Source organism: Nothobranchius furzeri, chromosome 19, assembly GCF_043380555.1.
Source record: "Nothobranchius furzeri strain GRZ-AD chromosome 19, NfurGRZ-RIMD1, whole genome shotgun sequence".
Classification (NCBI taxonomy): Eukaryota; Metazoa; Chordata; class Actinopteri; order Cyprinodontiformes; family Nothobranchiidae; genus Nothobranchius; species Nothobranchius furzeri.
This window is the reverse complement of record NC_091759.1, coordinates 20965288-20987207: the sequence shown is the minus strand read 5'-3', so window position 1 is coordinate 20987207 and position 21920 is coordinate 20965288. Positions and strand designations below refer to the sequence as shown.

Here is a 21920-nt window from a genome sequence, read left to right as displayed (position 1 = left end):
CACACACACACACACACACACACACACACACACACACACACACACACACACACACACACACACACACGCACACACGCACACACACACACACACGCACACACACCTCTCCCGCTACGCGTGGGGTTAAATGTCCACTCTCCAGGTAAACTGTGACACAGAGAGTGAGTGTGATCCGGGCGACCCTCTGCTTCCTTCCTTCCACAGTGACACCATCCGGTTTGGCCTCAAGGGGGCGCTGCCTGCACCTAACCAGCCCTAGGATCAGACCAGAAGGATGTTTACAGTCAGATGTGTGACATAATTACATAAACAACACACCCGCACCAGTGGATTTACTCCATTTACAGTATTCTTGTAAACTTCAAAGCTGATAAAAATAAAACATCGCAGTCTGACTGAAATGTGAGTTTGAAACCAGATTTGTTTGAAATCATCTGGACTGAAATTAACATTAAAACGTCAAAAAAGACATAACAGTTATTTGTACTAAAAACAAATGTTAACAAATAAAAACAACTTTGTGTGAGTGTGAGTTTTACATTCCTCTGTGAGGTAGCTCTAAAAATAGATGAAAGTAGACGAGATGGGACGGCGGACGGCTATTCTTGTGACTCACGTGTAGAGAGGCTGTAGCTGCAGATGAGAGGACTTCTGAGGCGGCTGGTAGCCGTACGAGTCGAACCCACCGATGAAATCAACTTCAACAGAGAGCAGACGACACACGTTCACTCTGATGCCATCTTTACAACCAGATTCTAGTTTGTTATGTTTAATACAAAATAAACAACAGATCATTTATTAATGTGGAAACTTATTTGTTTTTTGCAACTTTCTTCTAATATCACTGAGATGTTTGTTTTCTATTGAAAACGTAACAAATGTGTAATAATCAGCTTTGTTTTATCGTGTCATTCTAATAACATCAGCCCCTGCAATCTGCAGATCCTCCACTAGGGGGCAGTAACATGTATAGTACTAGATGTGACGGGTTTGTGGTGAAGGTACTAATCCTGGTGCTCCATCTGGAGGATTTAAAGCCAGAAGTCAGTTTTTCTGTTTTAGAAACCTGTAAAAAATTATATTCTGACTAGGGCTGCACAATATATCGAAAAATTATCGTCATCGCGATAACAGGACGTGCGATAGGCCCATCGCAAAGCACGTCAAAAACGGCGATAAATGTTTGGTTCAAACATTTCCATCCGTGTCATACATCAGCTTTCTGTAAACCAGCTGTTTTTTACGACCAATAAAATGTAGCCCTTCTGATATGCGGCCAATCAGATGGGTCCGTTCACGTAATACGCCCGCCCCCTACGTAGACCCATACTCCAAAATTCCACTAGCTCCGCTCCGCCCCCGCTTTCCGCTGCCGCTCGCTTCCCTTCGTCATGCTGGCTCAGATTAACGAAAGCACTTTGTGCCGAGGTTTCTGGAATCCGCGCTGCTTTCAAACGTGAACGTGAGTCCGCTCGGTGTCGTTAAGCAGCTGATAATAACCGGGCTGACTCCGACACGTGCCGGTGAACCAACCCACCGTTAGCCCCAGGCTCCGGTTAGCTTCCAGCTAAAAGGCTACAGCACTCTCCTCCCAGTCCCACCCTGCATACTTTAGTATTTGTTCATTTATCGTGAGTAATATCGATATCGCAATATTAAGCACTGTTATCGAATATCGTAGGTTTTCCTAATATCGTGCAGCCCTAATTCTGACCTTATTCTGTATGTTTTTTTTTCTTGACACCTGACTCCATCGTCACACAAGGTTTGCACACTAAAGACGACTCTTGTGCTTCACTGACTGAGAATGATGCACCCATCCCTATCCGAGATGGTCCGGCTAACAGACGGGATGCTGGGAATATTCCAGCACAGATAATACCCCGGCACAGATGGAGCGCTCAGATCACCCAGAGGGAAACCGCTACACTGATATCTCCAAGCGTGACTCATGCAGGAAAAAACAACGAGATAACATCGCTCACACCCAAAGCCACAGATCTTTACCACACACACACACACGAAAAAAAAATCCAGTCGACAGCGGGACGAGTAAATCTAATAAACCCGATAAGCAAGCTTTTATTTAGAGAGAAAACAAAAAGCACTCACAGCTGTCCTCGTCATCCTGGAAGACTTTACTGACGTAGCAGGCGTACACAAAGCCGAAGAGCTGCAGGAAGAAACGCAGTCGGAGAATTAAACGTGAGAAAGTCGGGAAAAACAGCAGAATGTTGCGGGAGACCGAGGAGACACGTACAGCCAGAAGGATCTGAATGGCTGAGCTCAACACCTCAATGTACTGGTAGTCAAGGAGACACCCGGACACGGTGATGACATGGTGGTCGTCGGGGGCGATCCGGGAGTCTTGGACCGGCGTTACCAAGCAACCAGGACCGTGCTCCATCCACCACGAGCGATGGAGGGACGTGTTGAAGGTCATGAGAAAGTCTCTTTCCTGAAAGCACACAGAGTGGTGATGTTTGGGGCGGCAGTAGCTCAGGTGGTAGAGCGGGTTGCCTCATGATCGGAGGGTCATGGGTTCGATTCCAGCTCCTGCCAGGGGTTTCCTGCTGTTGTGTCCTTGGGCAAGACAGTTCACCCAACTTGCCTGTGTTAGTGGTGGTCAGAGGGGCCGACGGCGCCAAATGGCAGCCTCGCCTCTGTCGGACCTCCCCAGGGCGGCTGTGGCTACAAGTAGCTTACCACCACTAGCAGTGTGTGAATGTGAGAGTGTGTGAAAGCGTCTTTGGGTGTCTTGAAAAGCGCTATATAAGTTCAATGCATTATTATTAATATTATTAATATTATTATGTTACATGGAGGATCACATAATCCTGTTGAAGGTAGCTCCTGCCCGCTCTCACCCCGCCTTTCCACCGGAGGAGTAACGTAATAGACGCTTTTTAACTGCGAGCTCCCGGGAGCGGCCCAGAGGCAAAACAGCAGCAAAAGCGTGCCACACCGCTGGTCCCGCAAGGTCAAGAAATAACTTTAGAGTTGCGAGATCACGCGTGATTTTGGCAGTTCACACGATAACAAGTCAGGAGAAAGCTGGGGGCACGTGTCCTAAAAGGTCAGTGATTTCTTTACTAGTTAAACAGCTGGAAATCTGCATATGACTTTTATTTTGAAAGTTTGCAGATGTTTTACACTGCTTTCGTGTTTGACTTCCTGTCCTGCCCGATCTAAACTGCCGATGCGTTCCAAAAGCGCAGCACATAAAAAGCGGACTAGAAGCAACACACCCATCCGCTATAACAGGTAAATGCTGTGTACCGCGCTTCAAGGAAGATACATTCGTCACTGACAAACCATTTTATCACTTCATCGTTTTTGAAAATGATGTGTCACTCTGAGTGTTTCACGCAGGCCGAACGTGAAAATAGTCTCCTACACCGATCTCCTGCAGTAGCTTCTGATAGAAAACAGACGGTGAAACTCTAGGATTAGAAAATCCTGACAGATCTACGTCACACTGTCACTTATAGTTGTGGTCAGAAGTTTACATACACTTGTAAAAAATATAATATATATAATATAATATAATATAATATAATATAATATAATGGCTCTACTGAGTGTCCCGTTATTTCTAAAACTCTGATTTGTGACCCAGCAAATGTGATCACTTTTCTCTGTTAACCCATAATAAAGACATTAAAGAACCAAACTTCATGAATGTTTTTTGTGACAAAGAAGTATCTGTTCCAATCACTCTATCAGAGAAAAATCAGAGTTTTAGAAATAACGGGACACTCAGTAGAGCCATTATATTATATTTTTTACAAGTGTATGTAAACTTCTGACCACAACTGTAGCATTCATGGACTCACCCATCTTGGCTCACGACGGGGAAGGCTGCTGTTGGTTTAGCGTCCAGGAAACAGCAGAGAACGCCTCTGCTAGTAGAAGCTAACTGTTAGCATTAGCAACTGCACCACACAGCAGAACTCCTCCGGGCTTGTGTTATTTGTGGAGATAAAACACCAACGTTGCAGAGCAAACAGAGTCAGTAGTGGGGTCGCGTTGCTGTTGGCCAATCAGAGAAGAGATGTCCAAATATCAGGAAATACGACTCCAGATCCTGTCGTCTGAAGCGACTTTCTCATCTGGCCGCCCCTCCCCCCCCTCCCCCAGAAGGCATTCATTCCTACCAGAGACCACTGCAAATGTATTAAAAATGTGAGTGAAGGAACTCTTTAAAGTTACTAATCGGTACAACGTAAAAAATAAAGTTGTATAAATAAAGTTCATGACTCACCTGAGACAGATTTCCAACCTCCAGGTAGAAACAGATAATGAAGGAGTTCCATCCCACCCAGAGGACCAGCCATACTGCATACTGTAATAATGACAGAGGGGGGAGAGTTTGTAGAGAACGGCGGTGTCAAGAGGAGGATGACGGATACGCAGCCGCACTCACAAAAATGAGGTATCTGAAGCGAAACTGCACAGTGCCAAACATGCCCAGGATGACGGCCATGATGTGCAGGAAGTTGGCCAGAATGGGAGCCCACTGGTAGCCCAGGAAGTCGAACACCTGCCTCTGGAGGGCCGCCACCTGGAGCGAGACGGGAGAAGGGTCGGACACAAGCGGAAAAAGGAAAACAAAGAAAAGGAATAAACCGAAAGGAGAATCTCTGAGACGCAAACGCACACTTTGTCAAGGTACACACACACACACACACACAGGGACAGGGACACAGACACAGGGCTGCCGCAGTTGTTTCCATGGCAACTGCCTGGAGCCCAGCCAGTCCAGTGACTGTAAAAAAAAAAAAAAAAGGAGCACCCCCCACCCCCTAAAAACCCCTTCTGCCAAACTAATGAGAATCTACGGGCCAAATCCCTCTGCTGCACAACAACTCATCATCACTGCAAACAATAGCCGCTGAGCTGCAGCATCACCCGCAGCAGCAGGAGATCACCTATTAAACATTCATTACATTGAAGGAGCAGTTTGGAGGACAATCTCTGGCTAACTTCAGCATGAAAGCTGCTCTTGTTGTTTTTATTCTCATGGTTTTGAGAACCTGGGCCAGCGGCCCCACGCCCTGCTCCTTCTGCCTCGCCTGTAATGTGGCACCCCCCTACAGCAGCTGCAGCTCCAAGGCCCAGAAATATGTCTGATTACACTGTGCGTGTCTGGAGCACGCTGCTCTAATTATATCTTAGCGGTGAGTTTGGAGAGGGGCAGCTCCAGCCGTGCACATGCGCGCGCGCGCAAACACACACACACACGTGCACTTACCAGCTGCAGTGAACATATCACCAGCAGCGTGCATCTGCCGTCGCACTTCCCCATTTTGGAGGGCTCGGGTCGCGGCTTGGTGCCGCGGAGGCTCCGGGGAAACGACGAGTCCCCGGTAAGATCCAGACTGTCTGCCCGTCTCAGCTCACAACATTCCCGGATAAACCGACCCTCAAAAGGCCGCCGCCAGCGACGCTGCTCCGGCTCTCCCTCTCACAGCGGGTGACCCATCTTGGCCTCCGTCGGTAAATTCCAGCTGCGGAGGGGTTTCCAGGGAAAACGGAGAGGAGGTGATGAGGAGGAGGTCGGTGAGGTGGGGGGAGGCTCCGCTTCACACCGGCCTGCTGCGAACTCCGAATCACCTCGGCCACACCTTCCGGAGAGGAGACACACAAAGGCACAAAGAGAGACGGAAAGCTGTCACGGTTCTGCCCCGGGCTACAAAATAAATCAGCGTCATATGATTCTGGATCACATGGAGGGGCAGCGGGGAGCAGCGGCACCACCGGCTAACGGTTGGCTACATGCGACCCCGCCGCGGCCACAAAGCAGTCCGTTTTCACTCACGGTGGGATTCCTAGTAGCGGAAAAGTCCCCCGACCGTCCTCCGGGTCCCGCGCTCCTCACGCGGGGGTAATACAAATCAAGTTACCGGGCACCAGCACCGGGGTCTGGCCTCCTCCGCTCCGTCTCTCCCAGCGTCTTTTGTCAACAATCGGTGCCCGGGCGAGCGCAGGAGGAGCCGGAGGGAGGGGGGCAGAAAGGGAGGGGGAGTGTGGGGGGGCTCACAGTCGCCGCGACCCTCGCGAGGAGGCGCTGAGTGGTCCGCGTGCGTCTGCCGCTAGCGGCAAAGCAGCTGCCGCCGAGGGACGCGGTCAGAAAAGAAGTAGCGGCGAAACTTTACACCGTGAAAAAAACGGATTTTAACCTCAAATTCAGTTTGTTTTTACGTTTAAACACAATTAAAAGCCTCAATAAAGAGGTTAGCTAGCACTAGTGTTAGTTGTTTCACCCAAATCAACTGAACACCTTTTGTTTTCAGCTGCTTTTACCCAAATCTTTGGTTTTCATTCACTTTTAACTTGAATTTATAATCGTCTTTCATTTGTTTTATATTTATGATCATTTTATATTTTCATGACTTTGTTATATCAATGATTTTGTGTCTTCATTGTTTGTTTTGTTGTTCTGTGAAGCACTTTGTGATGCTCTTTCTGGTGAGTGCTATATATAAAATTACTTACAAAAAACGCCCGATAACGGCACACAACAAGTTACAAATCTGTCTTTGTTTTTATTTTATGATGTGAGTAAACATTTTTAAAAAAGCCATAAATTATCTTCATTCTGAGCTCTCGCGATGTTTCCGGACTTAAGCTGCTGTTTTTTAGCTGGTTGGTCATTCTGCCTGTTTGAGTCAGAAGGAATAAAATCAGAATGGAAAAGGACATAATAGAATACATAATAAATTAATGATGAGGGATGAAGTCTAAATTCGTTTTTTCAGAATAAATATAAATAATAATAAAGCTGAAAATTATTTAAAAGAAGTATATGTTCTCTTAATTATTATGGTATGTCAGGGTTATGGTTAGTGAAGCCTAGCAACATCTGAAAAGTCACAACATGTCTGATCCTAAACTTTGAACAATCTAAAAGCAACATGTTAAAACAAACAGAGGAATTAAAAATATCCAAGCAGAGGAGTTTTAAAATAAAACTTTTTTTCCAAAGTTGATGTGAATCAATTTGAAATTTTTAATAGCATCCAGCATTCAACGTTTTGAGTGACACCTTGAACAGCATAAATTTACCTAGAAACACTAATGCCAGGCATCAACTGGCCTGAACAAGACTTAAAAATAAACACTTACAAATAAAATTATATAAATCAGTCAGTGGAATATGTGGATAACACGTTGTGTTTCGGTCCTGATAGGCCTACCCAGTCTCCCTGAAGCTGAGAGACTGGGTAGGCCTATCAGGATCTGCTCTGGAGTGGTTCTCCTCTTATCTCTCTGAGCGCTCCTTTTCTGTGGCCGTCTCCAAGTTTAGGTCCTCCACCACCTCTCTTACCCATGGTGTCCCACAAGGTTCTGTGCTGGGGCCTCTGCTCTTCCTCCTCTATCTGCTTCCTCTTCAGCACATCCTGAGCTCCTTCAAAGGAATCTCCTACCATCTTTATGCAGGTGACATCCAGCTGTACATCTCCTTTAAGCCCCATGAGATGTCTAAGCTGCAGCTGTTACACACCTGCTTAGACTATCAAAACTTGGATGGTGGGAGCTTTCTTCAGCTGAATGAAGATAAGACTGAGATCCTCATCTGTGCCCCAGACAAGCTGGTTCCCAAAGTCAGAGACTCTCTTGGTCAGCTTGCTTCTCACACCAAACCTTCAGTCAGGAATCTTGACGTGACCTTTGACCCAGCTCTCACCCTGGATTCTCACAGTAAATTCAATGGAAAATGCAGTTTTCTCCTTTTAATTCTGTAAATAAGCTTTTAGTTGTAATGCCACATCCCCACCACGCGGCATTAAAGCAGACCCTCACTTCCTGTTTGTGTTGCACTCTTAACTGTAAATGTTTTTAATATTAGAAGAAGAAAAGATCTTTTCTATAGCGGGAGGCCACAGCAGCAGATGATCTGTCACCTTTGACCTTTAGCCTGGTGCTGCACAACCAGTAGGCTTTGATCACTGGACCTCAGGGACCTGCTGGGGGTGTAGGGACCAAGAAGATCACCAATGTAAGATGGTGCTTGTCCATGTAAGGCCCTATAGACCAGAACCAGGATCTTGAAATGAACCCTGAAGTTGACTGGCAGCCAGTGAAGCTGGAGGAGAAGCGGGGTGATGTGGGTGTGTTTGGAGGACTTGGTCAGAAGCCGAGCACAGGCGTTCTGAACCACCTGTAGACGGTTCAGGGAGGTTCTGCTCAGACACGTGAAAAGAGAGTTACAGTAGTCTAAGCGTGAGGAGATGAAGGTGTGGAGAACTGTCTCAAGTTCAGAGCGGGACAGAATGGGACTCAGTTTAGCAACGTTCCTGAGATGGAAGAAGGAAGAGCGAACAAGAGAACTGACATGAGAATCCAGGGTGAGAGCTGGGTCAAAGGTCACACCAAGATTCCTGACGGAAGGTTTGGTGTGAGAAGCAAGCTGACCAAGAGAGTCTCTGACTTTGGGAACCAGCTTGTCTGGAGCACTTTACCATTTTAGTTTAGAACAAATAAGTAAATTAAAAGCCCACAAATATCAAACAGAAAGATGAATAAATTACTCTAGATAGCTACATTTATAATAAAATACCTTTTTAAAGTCTTTATTTCCAGTTTTCTCACCATTCCTGGAACCTGTTAAAGTGGTCATGGCTTTCTAGGAATCTGAAATTCCAAAGTTTTTCCATTAACTCAGCACACTTTATGGCCAGCTTTAAAGCGTTTCATATAAGCCACAGAACTGTGCATAGATAAACCGCTCCATTCTCCCAAAGATGAACCACAGAAAGCCATTCATGCCCCGTTTTATCCGTCCTCGTCTGATCCGAGGCAGAAACGGTGGGAAAAAGAGCCGAACGGAAAATTATGAACATATTTTGGAAAAAATACGACAAAAACATACGTACTATGATCTTTTCAGCGTAGATTTAAAAAAAAATCTTTCACATTGCAAGAAGGAAAAAAAAAGCTCCAACTTAAACAACAAGGCATTTTGAGAACCACTAACCACATCGCCCCTCAGGAGCGATAAAAACTTTATAGGAAAAGTTTACCAATTTAGTTTTATTATCGGTATTTAACCAGAAAATAGTTCAGATCTCCGACTCTGGAAAACTGGATCGGAGTCCACTAAACTAAAAAGACCTTTTCACCCAAATGTTTCTGTTTTACAGGGTATCTGCAGGTTTAAGGGAGCCAAATTTAAGACTTTTTAAGACCTTTTTTAAGGCCACTTTGACCAAATTTATGCTATTTTTTAAAATTAAATTTCAGTTATAATTTCCAGCTATTGCCTGGAACCGGTGCTAACCACGTCATGAACGTGGGATTAACCATCCAGTTACCATTAATGTTGCACCTCCCCATGGCGCAAGCTCCCACTAACATGCTCCTCTAAAAACAGCCCCCTTTCACAACCAACCGTATCTGTACAGTTCCGCTTACGCCAACATCATACACAAAAAATCCTGAGCTAACTAGAAATTCACCAAAATTTTATAGAAATAAAATAATCTTGTTTATTGGGTCTTTGGTAATTTAAGACCTTTGGAAACTGTATTTAAGGATTATTTGTCATTTTTAAGGATTTTTAAGGCCTTAAATTTGGAAAAGCAAATTTAAGACTTTTTAAGACTTTTTAAGGACCCGCGGATACCCTGGTTTTAGGAGTCAAAGGAGTCATTTTTGTGGGGCATTTTCCGCCATATTGCTTGAAAAGCTCCTGCTGGTGCTGGCAACCGATTCATTTCCTGTGAAGGACTTGAGACATGTGCAGGGTGTCCCCTGACTGCTGGACCTGACACCAGCTCCCTGCTCCCCTACTGAGGAATCGGTGCTTCAGATAAAAAAAATAAACTCTTTTATAGAATAATGACATTTATTCAAAAGAAATATGTAAAAAACACAAGTTTAGTCTTAACTAAAGCTTGAGAGACAGGCAGACCCCGCCCCACACACACCCACACACACACACACACACACACCTTATTGGATTTCACCCATGTACAGACGTTTATCACTGGAGCCAGACAGCACTGCAAAGACACAGAAAAGAATAAATGAGTGACTTTTTCTTGTGTTTGGTTCCGGTTCCTGTTCTGTCGCTCACCTATGGGCTCCTCTGGGTGAAACACCACCTCGTTAACAGAACCGGCGTGGCCCGGCAGCTTGTAGAGGATCCTGCGAGACGTGGTGTCCCAGATGTACACAAATCTGTAGCAGACGCACAGAGCGGGGAACAAAAGTGGCTCTCAGTGCCTTATCTTTACTCCGTTTGGGTTTAAAAAGTCACCAAAGCGTTTCTCACCGATCGGCTGATCCTGCGGCTACTTTACTGCCATCAGTGGACCAGGAGCACCTCAGCAAGTTCTGAATAAACAGGAAAAGAGGACATGAGAAGAACACAGACCCGGAGCTTTCACAGCTAAAAAGCGGTTTTCTTTAGTCCAGATATGTACGACTTCTCAGATTGACCTAGAAGTGAATTGTTCATTTGTCTGCTAGTGAAGATTACCTTTTCAAAGTTGTGAACATTACCCTGGAAAATCTTCACGCACCTCTCCTTGGGTGCAAACGGCCGCACGTCCCAAATTCGCACTGCAAAGACACGCGAGACTCTTTGAGGGATGCGATTCAAGCACAGATGAGCAGGATCAGAAGCCGAGCATACCAGTGTTGTCCATGGAGTTCGACAGAAGGTATGACCCCTCGGAGCTCAGGCTGAGCCCGGTTACAGAGTCCCCGTGTCCATGCATGTTGTAGATCAGCTTGTTCTGTCGCAGATCCCACACCTGAGCAACACAAAGCTTTCAGATCAACGACCAGGAGAGAATTTTAGGCTGGAGCCGATTTGTTGCCTTCGACATTTCACATTTTTGCAACAATCAACAAAAAATAAACTTGCGTTTGGAGTTGAAGCAAACAAAAATGTAAACAACCAAGGGCTGACAATAAATCTCACTGAACATCTTCAGTCAATCAACTTTAAAATGGCTGAAACAGAGCATCACTGCAACCATCTGCTGTTGTTAAAGGGATTAAAATGTTTAGTCTGACTTTCTTCAAGATAAACAGTTTAATGAGTCCCTTTAAGAAAAACTGTTTTTTTAACCTTGATGTCGTTGTCGATGCCTCCAGACAGGATCTGATCACTGGTGTCGTTAAACGTCACGGCCAGAACCTGGTAGGTGTTCTGAAAGGTGTGGATGGCTCCTTTTTTGCGGATGTCCCACAGCTAGAAAACAAAAAACATCAGGCTAAACAAAACGTGCAACAATGTAGGTGTGTGTGAACGGTGTGTGTTGGACCTCATTTTCACAGCAAAACACCCAGAAAACAGCCTGACCTTGATCGTCCCGTCGTCGCTTCCTGTACAGACCAGCTGAGGACCTCGGCGAGCTGGATAGCAGGTGTTAACAAAGGAGGTGTGTCCCTTCAGACGTTTGACCCTCTCACCTGTCTCGCTGTCCCACACGCCAACAGTCTTGTCCGTGCTGGCTGAAAACAACAAGCTGAACCACACAGACACCTCTGTATCACACTTCTGACTCAAGTTCCGCAATAATCCACCAGATATTAGTTGATCATATTCCACCGTCTCTACCTGCCATCTGTGTTATAATGCAGCTCCATCACCGCTCCGCTGTGACCCTTCAGGGTGGCGTAATTCTCACAGTCTCCATACACGTTCCACAACACTGCAGCATGGTAACAGAGATTTTAAAGCGGTTTTAACAAACATATGTCTGCTACTGTTTGACACAAACTTACATATGAGTCTGTCGAATCCTGAAGAGGCCAACACAGCTCCATTGGGGTGAAACTTGCAGCAGTAGACCTCCCCCTCATGGCCAGACATCAACATGATGGGAGCCTGCATGCTGGAGGTGCGTGGATGGCCCTATGGGGATCAGTGATTTAGGTTTGCAGCATTATGGTGCAGAAACAACAAGTGGTACTTTACTTTAAATGCATACGAGCTGGATGACTTGCTGAGATCTAGCAAAGAGAGTGAAGTAAATGCTCCCTTTAATCATGTAGGAGCTGGAAGTAGATCCTAATTGCACCAGTGGCAATTACAATCTGGTGTTTCCTTAAGCTTGCATTATGATAAAAGGTGATATCTGTGTATATATATTTTACCTTTGATGCACAAGTGAACTCTGATCATCTTGACAGTTTATTTATTTATTATATATGCTTTGTTATTTGAATCAAATATTAAAAAGGAAGGCTGTTTTAATAATAAATATTGTTACCAATAAAATACATAATTACAATAACCAACACGCTCTTGAAAATAGTTTTTTTGCATATTGAATTCTATTGTCAACTATTCTGATGTTTACATTAATCATGAAAACGTGACTAAATCTGCTTACATGGTCCGGTTAATGAATACATAAGTCCCCGGCTAGCATAGCTTGCCCTTTTCTCAAACTTAAAAACATAACTACTATAAAGGTGGTAAGTATGATTTAATCTTGAATGTAAACGCAGTCGGATGTCACCAGGGCTACGTTACCGTGGCCACGAGCTGCTGAGACTGAGCCGCCGCTACTAGCTCCATCCGTGGCCGCTTCAGCGCAGTGGGAACCATCGCCATGTCTCCGGGTCTCTTTAGAGGTTCAATCATTGCGGGGAAAGTTAACAAAAAGCGGCTAAATAGAGTAAATGCAAAGCTAAAACTTAGTAAAATTAACGGACGTCTTCGACGAAAGACGTCTGAGGAAACAAAACCACCAAAGAAGACAGACACTGAAGTACTTCCGGGTTCAAAGCTCGTGATTGGTGGAAATTTGCGCAGGCTGCAGTGATTGGCTGATTTTCTTCCTGGCGTCAATTTGACCTGGAAGTATAACTAGCACAGTTTAGTCGGTGGAAAAGGTATTGCAATTATTTTTATTTCTTAAGAGTTAGAGTCACATTACGCAAAATATATTAATTATAGCACAATTGTCTGGTTTACTAATGTATCATAGAGCAGTTTAACAGGAATAGGTTAGAGGGTTTTATGTAAACACCAATGCTCGTGTTGCGTTTATCCTGTTCATGTTTCCAGAGATATTGTCTCCTATAGTTTTTACTCCGCTCGAATTAATGTAATGGAAAGTGAAGTTTGAGGTAAGATAAATCCATGTTTTGAAAATTAAAACTGATTTACAATATTAATAATTCTATTTGTTCGTTTTTGAGATTAGCCTAGTTTCTTTAAATCTGACAGCTGCAATTTTTGTCTGTGTTCTTTGTTTTTATTTATTTTTTTGTGTTTGGTTCTCAGTCTGTTTCACATGTATGGAGTGTTAGAAAATATGCAGTTACCGTTTAAATAAAATTTAGACCATGGCTGGTCTTTTTAGTCTAGTTTTAATATTATTAAACTGGGTTATTTGAGCTTAATTCTTAATGAAAACGAAGAAAAAACATTTTAATTGAAGGATAACTTCAACTGAACTTGATTTATTGCCTACTCCTGACTTGTGAAAACATAATAGTTGTCGTAGAAAGTAGTTTTATGGATTTTTATTTAATAATTTTTATTCACAATATAAATACTTAAATTTATTCTGTTACTTTGTAAAAGGAACAATATTGCTTTTATTTTGGGTTTCTTTAACTTTTCCTCGTCTTTCGTCTTTTATCTGTGTTGTGTTATTGAATTGAAATATATTTAATCCTCCAACTGTTTGCCCAGATTGAGACGATGTCCAACCGTGACCGCTCGAGTCGAGAACCAGCCGGGCTGGATGGTCTGCCTCCGATGTACAGCATCGCCAAGGGAGAGGTGGTTTCAGTGCAAACATATGGAGCTTTTGTTCGACTGCCTGGTTACAGGAAGGAAGGTTGGTAGAAGGCTGAGAGCTTGTAATCTTTAAAAATGAAATACCAGTATTAGTAATATTAACCAGCTGAGTGAAGTGAGTCCTTTAAAGCAGTAATGGATCTGTAAAAAGAAAAATAGGAGATATTAGATGACTACAGCTAACTTTATATTTTTTATTTAAAAAAAACGTTTTCATTTAATACCATATATTATAATTTTAGTAGCAGATGCAGCACTGGGAAGCATCAACGGCTAAAATAGGAAGAAGTTTGTCCCAAACTTTTTATACTTCATTATCTCTGATGATAAATTCTAATTTTAGTGGTTGCCCTAAAATATTTTGCCACTAGATGGAAAAAAGATAAAAGGTTTGGGTTCTAATTTGAGTATTTATTATCAAAATATAGGTGCTTTTTATGTATTATTCAGGTCTTAATATTAAGTTAAATTAAATTTAAGGAAATGTTTAGATCTCAGATCATCTAAACAAGAATCTATTTGTGTTTCAGGTCATTTTGGCTCAACTGTTTTTGTCTGAAATCCATTGAGGCACACTAAAAATCCTCTCTCTTTCTTTGCTCTCTCTCTCTCTCTCTCTCTCACACACACACACACACACACACACACACACACACACACACAGGTTTGGTACATGTGAGCGAGATGTCTGCCTCTAGGGTTGAAAGTGCCTCAGAGATTGTGGATGTTGGGGAACAGGTGTGGATTAAAGTCATCGGACGGGAGGTAACGCGCACACACACACACACACACACGCGCACACACACACACACACATGCTTACTTTGAATCTGCAGCAAATAAAAATTCTGCCCTCTGACTCTCAGATTCAGGGTGAGAAGGTGAAGTTGTCCTTCTCAATGAAAGCTGTCAATCAAGGGACAGGGAGGGACCTGGACCCCAACAATGTTCAAGCGGAGTGAGTGTCTACATTTGTGTATGAGTGTGTGTTTTTAACAGACCTGTTATAGTCGTGTGTGTGTGTGTGTGTGTGTGTGTGTGTGTGTGTGTGTTTGCAGGCAGGATGCAAGGCGGCGAAGGCAGTTTAGAGATCAGGGCAGCAACAGGATCACACTGGAGGCCGTACTCAACACCACATGTTCAAAATGTGGCTGCAAAGGTACTAAACTACAGATGAAAACAGATTTCACTTCAAAACATATTTTATTTACTTAAGGTTTGCGTATTAACTCTTTACGTCTTTCAGGCCACTTTACTAAGGACTGTTTCTCGGCTCCGGGGTTGCAGTACGCCCTCGTTCCTGAAGAGGACGACGAAGAGCCGCTGAGGCAGCAGACGTCGGCAGCAGCACCTCAGCAAGATTCAGAGAAAAAGAAAAAGAAGAAGAAGGTGATTACAAACCAACTTGGCACGCTCTCATGTGTCCTCGCATGTCCGTGGTTTCAGGAGAAGATGTTTAGAAAAGCCAAACTTTGATTTTTCTGCTGATTTATTAGAATAATGGTGACGTAGTTTAAGGTAGTGAAACCGTTTCTCTGATACCTGTGCAGTCACAAAGATGGGTTTTTTGTGTGTGTGTTTTTTTGTGCTGCAGGAAAAGAAAATGAAGAAGAAGAAGACAAAGAGAGAGAGGAAAGAGTCGGAGAGCGACGGCAGCAGCAGCAGCGGCGGGGACGGTAAAGCTAAGAGGAGACGCCACAGCAGTAGTCTGGAAAAACAGGACAAAAAGAAGAAGAAGCACAAAAAGGAGAAATTACACAAACACAGCTGAGACGCACACACACACACACACACACACACACACACACACACACACACAGGGAAATGGACTGAGTGACTTCCAGTTTTATTTCCATTATTCTAAACTGTCTAAATGTCGGTCATTCTAATAGAAGCTGCTGTACACCTGTGACCTGTAGTAACCTCTGACTCTACACATCTTCTGTAATGAAATACATGTAAGCTACACCCCCCCCCCCCCCTCCTGAAACAGAGGGTGTAGTTTACAGCGATCTGGTTTCTGCTTCGCGGGAGAAAACGTGACAAAGGAGGCAGCCACAAACAGGAAGTGTAAAGCGGCACGACGGGATGATCGTGACAGCCTGAGGGTTGTGCACCGTTGACAGTAGGTCGGTGTGTTTTCTTCAGTAAAGGTAACAAAACGCCTCCCGACTCCTTTCTTCAAACACCTTAAAGCTAGGGTGTTGCTTTAATGTACTTAAAGGGCCAGAGCAACAGCCCAGGGTTGGGTTGGTTTTCACAAACTCTGAACCTCTGCGGCAGATTAGGATGAGGTCGTGTCGGAGGATTTGCTGTGGAGGCTCGGGCCTCCAGAGATCGACAGATTAGTTCCAGATGCAGCAATCTGAAACTGTTCCAGCTTGACTCCCAGGAATCTTCCTCTCCGCCCCGGCTTCTCCCGTTTGCACCACTGGGATCCAGCTGCAGGACGCCGAGGAGGCCGCTCAACCAGAATTTCAACATTTTGTGTGTTTGTGCATCATTCAAACAGCAGAAGGGCTATTTCAGTCGAATTTGAAATCAGTACATGTCGGATATCAGCTTCCAGTTAGAATTTCCTAATAGATCTTGGTAAATTAAAAGATTTTAGGGAAAATTAAGTTCTTGTTGGAAAAAAAGGGAAATTGTCCATGTTTTGTCATAAGCTCTAAGAACCAGGATCATGTTAAAGGTAAAAACATAATTGTATGGTTTATTTTGTGATGTTTTTGTTTTTTTTCCCCACGACTCAGACATTGAGCTAAAATTAATTTTGTTTTAAATTTGCTAGAAATTAGAAAGCTCTTAAATTATAGACATTTAAACTGTTTCCTTCAACAAAACGCTGTTTCTGCTGGTGTGCGCTTTGGTAATCATCTCATGAACCACTGGAATTTTTTTTTTAATAAAACCTTCAAACAGAAATCACGAGACTGCTTCGTTCTACAGATATTGGTCTAAAATCTGCTCTACTGTTATGAATCCCTTCAGTACCAGAATTTATTTAACTGATGCTTGTAAAAAATTAAATTTTATTTTTGTATGAATGCATCTTTAAAAACCCTATTAGCAATATATTTGATTTAAATCAGAGAAAAGTGTCAAGATTTACAGAAATAAGTTGAGTATTTTTTTTTATTCTATTTGAATTTATTTCAAAAATACTTTATTAATCCCAGAGGGATATTTGAAGAAGATACATTATGACTATTTTAAAGTTATGTTTTTCTGGTCGATACTAAACATGTAAATGTAGGTTTTTGCACAAAAACACTATTCTTGACATTTTCAGTACCTTCCAGAATGAGCTGTTTCAAGGCGCTGTCACTTTAAAGGGGACAAGCCGCTGTAGGCCACGCCCACCCTCGCCCTGATTGGCTAGGCATTTATTACAGTAAGAATGGATGATTAAGTGTCACATTCATGATTCCTCTACCCAAGCTAACTCCTGAGCCAAGCTAGTTCATGTTTGCGACAGAAACATAAAACATTATTTAACCCTTTAAAGTTCCGGGTTACATGGCTGTATTGTGTTTCGTCCCCTTGGGTTGGAATGCTTTAAAAGTACTTGCGTGTCTTTCATTCGTAGGGATGGGTACCGAATTCGGTACTTTTTAATGTACCGACCGAATTCCACAGTAGCGACTGAGCACCGATTCACTTCATTTGAAACGGTGCCTCGTTTCGGTACCCGTCCTTCACAACGAGAACTTGCCTAGACAGCTGCGCATGCGCAAGAGCGTTATGTCATCGATCGCTGCGAGCCAGTTGTAAACAGAGCAGCTCCGGTAGGTAAATAAAATGTAAGATAACGTTAGCATGATTTGTTAGCTTCCATTTCACTAATGGTGCGTTCGCTTTCTCCTCGGAACTCCGAAATTCCGACTAGAAGAACATGAACGCGCTCTAAAGTTTGGCTTCACTTTACTAAATGTGACGGGTGTTTGGGTGAAGATGAAACCAGTGACAACGATCTAAGTGTGCGGCATCATCGTTTTAATCTGCTCCAGCAGTTAAATAAACTGTTTAAGATAACGTTAGCTTGGTATGTTAGCTTCCATTGCCACCGTTGTTATCAGCTAATGGTGCGTTCGCTTTCTCCTCGGAAATTCTAACTTCCCAGTAGGAAAAATCAATTGAAAAAGGACGGTAAAAGGAATGAAGATACACAGTAAATTTAGTTCACAGTAAAGATGTTTGCTTCAGTTTAATTATCAGCTTATAAAACTACAAGGACGATGTTAAAATACAAACAGTTGAATGTTATTTATCGTGATATTTATCAAATATGGTTATATATTGAGAAAAAAATATATTTAATTATAAAAGAGAATTAAAAATACTAAACACTCAAAAGCATCGAAAATTGGTACCGGTACCGGTATCGAGTCGTAGGTACCGGGAATTAGTACCGGATCGATTCAAATGTCAAAGGTACCCATCCCTACTCATTCGCTTATTGGACATGGTACAGCTCCTTCACGTCGCCATTCCACCTGCCTCAATCATATTAAGCAAAGTCCCTGTTTGTGATGTCACAAACGGGGACTTTTGTAATAGCTTGATTTAGGCAAATAAAATTCAGACAGAAATCAGACTGATGGGTATTTTTAACATTTGGAACAGAAGCTGTAGAGACTGACATGGCAGCACTAAAAGATCTTTAAAGACCTGCAGAATTTAGACATTGATTCACTCATTTATCGAAAGAAAAGCACAAAAAGTTAATTTCGAGGTGCCATGTGAAAAGTCTGGAATAATGACACAAAACTAACTGGTTCAGAACAACGAGGAAGAACTGGCAGACTATCCGTCTTCAGATCTGTCCTCCTCAGGCCAAAGAAGACATTTAATCCATGCAGCAGGTTCTGAGTCTCCTACCAGCGGGGTGTGCCAGGAAAACCCGTAGAAAGCGACCTGGAGCTTCCTAACGAGGACACTGGACAGCATCTGCATGTGAAATCCATGTTGAAAATAGTCCGGTAAATGAGTTTGGCTGTTGTAGCTTGTGAATCAATGCAGAATGCTGCCAGCAGGAGTCGATAGCCTGTGTTTTCCCACATTCCAGCTGGAGATCTCACATAAATGTGGACTGGACGGCTGCAGTGAGTCCTGGTCCGGGACGGAGACCAACAAATGATTCGTACTAGGTCCTGTCAGGAAACATGCAGATAACCAGCGCTTTTGTGTGTGTGTGTGTGTGTGTGTGTGTGTGTGCGCGAAGCGTCACAGAAAATAGATGGACACTAACTTAACAGCATGAACTTTCTCCTCCCACGACCTTTCACCTCTTTTACCCCACACCCTGCTCGCTGCAACTCGTGACATGAAATAAAATTAGATCTCACCTACTTCATGAGTAGAGGACGCCTCGCCCTCACACCTGGTACCAGCTTTTACTGAACGTTCCTACTGCGCAGCCAAATCAAACACACACACACACACAGTGGTAGTTATTAACTCCACCTGACGTCACACTTGACGTCCAGAGCCGTGCGACTGACCGTGACTCGGACAGAAACGCTGTCCAAACTGCAGAAAGAAACATTCGACCCTTTTGCCAGCGGCAACATTTTTATTTCTCAACAAAGAAACGTTTTGATTTCCAAAGCTGCCCAGTGTCACGTTAGACACCAACCAAAATACATTTCACCCAAAAGATCAGGAGTTTTTATTTAAAAAAACAAAAACAACAACAAATCATTGGAATTTCCTCAGTGTTTCTTGGGATAAAAGGCCTGGTGTCAAGGTCAGCAGTAACAATAATACTGAAAGTACAGTCAGAGGGCGACACTGGAGGTAGCCAGCAGCCAGACGGGGAGTTTGCCTTGCGTCTGAGTTGTGTTAAAGGAGTTTTGGGGCTTCAGCTGATGCAGGTCAGAGGGTTTTTTACACTGCCTTCTCATAGTGACGCTTGGACACAACCTCCCCGATTGTTAGCGTCTGCAGAAACACAACATGTAAACAAACAAGCTCTCTGGTGAAGATGTCAAACGTGTGCGTTCTAGCGCTACTCACCAGTGTGAGCTTGTCTCCATCGACTTCCCTAACCAGACTGGTCTCCTTGCCGTCCCACTTCTGCACGTGCACCATCTTGCCATCCTCGATTTTCACTATGGACTTTGAGTCAGAGACATACAGTCAGTGCTGCTGCAGAAAACCCTCGCCTGAACCTGTAAAACCTGTTACACCGTGAGCGTTGAGCTAAAGCTTCAAATATGCTGCATAATTTCAACCTTAATGCAGCAGGAAAACTGTAGGAACCAAAGCAAGATGAGCTGGTGCATTAGCCTTTAGCTTAGCATGGCTATGCTAAAATAACAGTGTCTTTTAGAGATGTTACAGGTTTCCTGGAAAATACTTTTACAGTTGGAATCTGCTTTTTGAGACGCCGTATAGCAGAAGAAACTTTGCTGGGGCTCAAAATGGTTCAGGAGCCCCGATTAATGCCCAAACACCCCACAATAGGGAGCCTAAGTCACACCCACCTACTTCCGCATCACGAAGAATGAAAAAAGGAAACAGGGCTAACAACGCTATTTTCTAATTCCGCTTGTTTTGTGCCATGGATTTCACACATGATGTCTGTGAATTTTAAAGACACATTTTGATACTAAGAACGCTCTTATTTTTGAACGGGGAAGCAATATTTTAGGTTTTGAGTGAAAATAAGTCCAGACTACAAATGCGCTTCGCCAAAGTGACGTCATCGAACCAGACACGGAGAAAACTGAGAGAAAATGGCTGTACGTTCAGCAACTTCCCACAGGAGGAAAGAACCACCATAAATCTGGTCATGTGGTAAGTAGCAGCTACGCTAGGGGAGAGGAGATTACGTGGTGACGTCACATATGTGACGTGCCGATTTCTGGTGTGTAGTCATGCTAATTACAAACTTTTACAAGCCGATAAATCACAAAGGACGTGGCTGGCGTGGTTGAAACACCCATCATTACTTTTCATTTAAATTGCAGTACAACATATGTGTGATCCAGGGCGTAAGGCAACGAGGATTAGAAAATTAGCCCCGTTGACTTGCATTGGTTTTATCGTTCTTCCGGGGACCCATGAACCGACCGGAAAGCGAGGAGACTTAGGCTCCTTATGGAAAGACTGGTTTGCTCCGCCCTTTGAACCAGAACATGAATATTAATTTATTTTTAATAATTGATTTTAGCTGATTGGTCAGTTTACCTTGATGGGTCTATGACACTTTCCAAAGCTAAAAAATATGTTTTGTCTCCCTTCCTGTGTGTGTGTGTGTGTGTGTGCGCGCACGCGTGTGTGTGTGTGTGTGTGCGTGTCCATATTAGTAAATCCTAATATGTGGGTGCTTCAGCATTCTTCGTTGTTGTTTTCCTCTTGTCTAACAGGGATGTTAGCAGTAGCTCAAGCTAGCATTAGCAGTAGCTCGGGCTAACTGTTTGGATAAAAAAGTTAATAAAATCTAACATAAAAAAACATTTTTATTGTTTTTCTCCTTGTTGACATAAAGGTTTAACATAATCTTATGATAAGACAACAGTTCATGACATCATCGGTGTGAGTCTTTACTACCGTAATACATGTAGTAGCACTTTCTGTGCGCGCTGATTATGCAACAACGGCTTTCTTCAAACAAAACTCCCTGAAAGGGGAATCTGGTGTTCATTAAACGATTTAATCTACAGCTTGGGTCTGCATGATGTACTGTTTAGCCTGGTTCTTCTAATTGGCCAACCTCTGGATGTGCTTTTGTCAAATGGCCTCACCTTAACCTTCCTGTCATCGGCTGTGGTCTCATCAAACTCCTCTCCCAGTTTGAAGGAAAGCTCCGTGTTCTTAATGGCGCTCTGTGTCTTCACTGTCACCGTGTCCCCGTCCACAGAGATAATGGTCGTGGGTTTGGTCAAGTTGCCCACCTTACGTGTGGCAAAGCCCACACCTGTAGACACATGCAACAAGGTTATAAATTCAACTTAAGCTTGGAAGTGTCGAGATCTAAAATGTCGTGGGGGTACTGATGGTTTGAGAACACGTTTGCTCCGAGTTCCAAAAAGAAACCAAATCCAATAAAATCTTCTAAAAGAGATCCAAAACAGACCTTTTCAACCTATCACTGGTGCTGAACTCTTAGATAAATTACCGTGGGATCTGTTTATACGAGG

The 21920-nt window shown here is 43.5% G+C and overlaps 4 protein-coding genes across 8 annotated transcripts in view; 1 reads left to right on the top strand and 3 right to left on the bottom strand.

The window, feature by feature from the left end:
* On the bottom strand, positions 1–5539 carry nkain1 (sodium/potassium transporting ATPase interacting 1). Its single transcript, XM_015973883.3, has 7 exons — positions 5255–5539; positions 4427–4564; positions 4265–4345; positions 2261–2458; positions 2113–2173; positions 617–698; positions 1–255 (listed from the first exon to the last, which is right to left on the bottom strand). Exons 1-7 carry the CDS (start codon positions 5306–5308, stop codon positions 246–248), a joined length of 624 nt encoding a protein of 207 aa, XP_015829369.3. The 5' UTR covers positions 5309–5539; the 3' UTR covers positions 1–245.
* Positions 5540–9831: 4292 nt separating this feature from the next.
* Positions 9832–12740, bottom strand: snrnp40 (small nuclear ribonucleoprotein 40 (U5)). Its single transcript, XM_015973884.3, has 10 exons — positions 12497–12740; positions 11743–11872; positions 11576–11669; positions 11318–11483; positions 11084–11206; positions 10643–10763; positions 10487–10569; positions 10280–10341; positions 10082–10185; positions 9832–10007 (listed from the first exon to the last, which is right to left on the bottom strand). The coding sequence occupies exons 1-10, from the start codon at positions 12605–12607 to the stop codon at positions 9958–9960; spliced, it is 1044 nt and encodes a 347-aa protein (XP_015829370.1). The 5' UTR covers positions 12608–12740; the 3' UTR covers positions 9832–9957.
* A 66-nt stretch (positions 12741–12806) lies between these two features.
* On the top strand, positions 12807–15685 carry zcchc17 (zinc finger, CCHC domain containing 17). Of its 3 annotated transcripts, none has more exons than XM_015973885.3 (8): positions 12807–12858; positions 13034–13095; positions 13667–13814; positions 14439–14539; positions 14640–14731; positions 14832–14932; positions 15020–15162; positions 15368–15685. In XM_015973885.3, exons 3-8 carry the CDS (start codon positions 13676–13678, stop codon positions 15542–15544), a joined length of 753 nt encoding a protein of 250 aa, XP_015829371.3. In that variant the 5' UTR covers positions 12807–12858; positions 13034–13095; positions 13667–13675; the 3' UTR covers positions 15545–15685. The 3 variants fall into 3 exon arrangements, with proteins under 3 accessions (XP_015829371.3, XP_015829372.3, XP_070403642.1); XM_015973886.3 differs by having other exon boundaries at positions 12813–12858; positions 13052–13095; XM_070547541.1 differs by lacking the exon at positions 12807–12858 and having other exon boundaries at positions 12862–13095.
* A 3643-nt stretch (positions 15686–19328) lies between these two features.
* fabp3 (fatty acid binding protein 3, muscle and heart) overlaps positions 19329–21920 on the bottom strand; it is a 26757-nt gene continuing 24165 nt past the window's right edge. For all 3 annotated transcript variants that reach the window (XM_070547543.1, XM_054745294.2, XM_015973888.3), the window contains exons 3-5: positions 21525–21697; positions 19792–19893; positions 19329–19716 (exon numbers count right to left, since the gene is read on the bottom strand). In XM_070547543.1, coding sequence (XP_070403644.1) covers positions 19663–19716; positions 19792–19893; positions 21525–21697 — 329 coding nt within the window. In that variant the 3' untranslated portion in view covers positions 19329–19662. The remainder of the gene's footprint in view (positions 19717–19791; positions 19894–21524; positions 21698–21920) is intronic.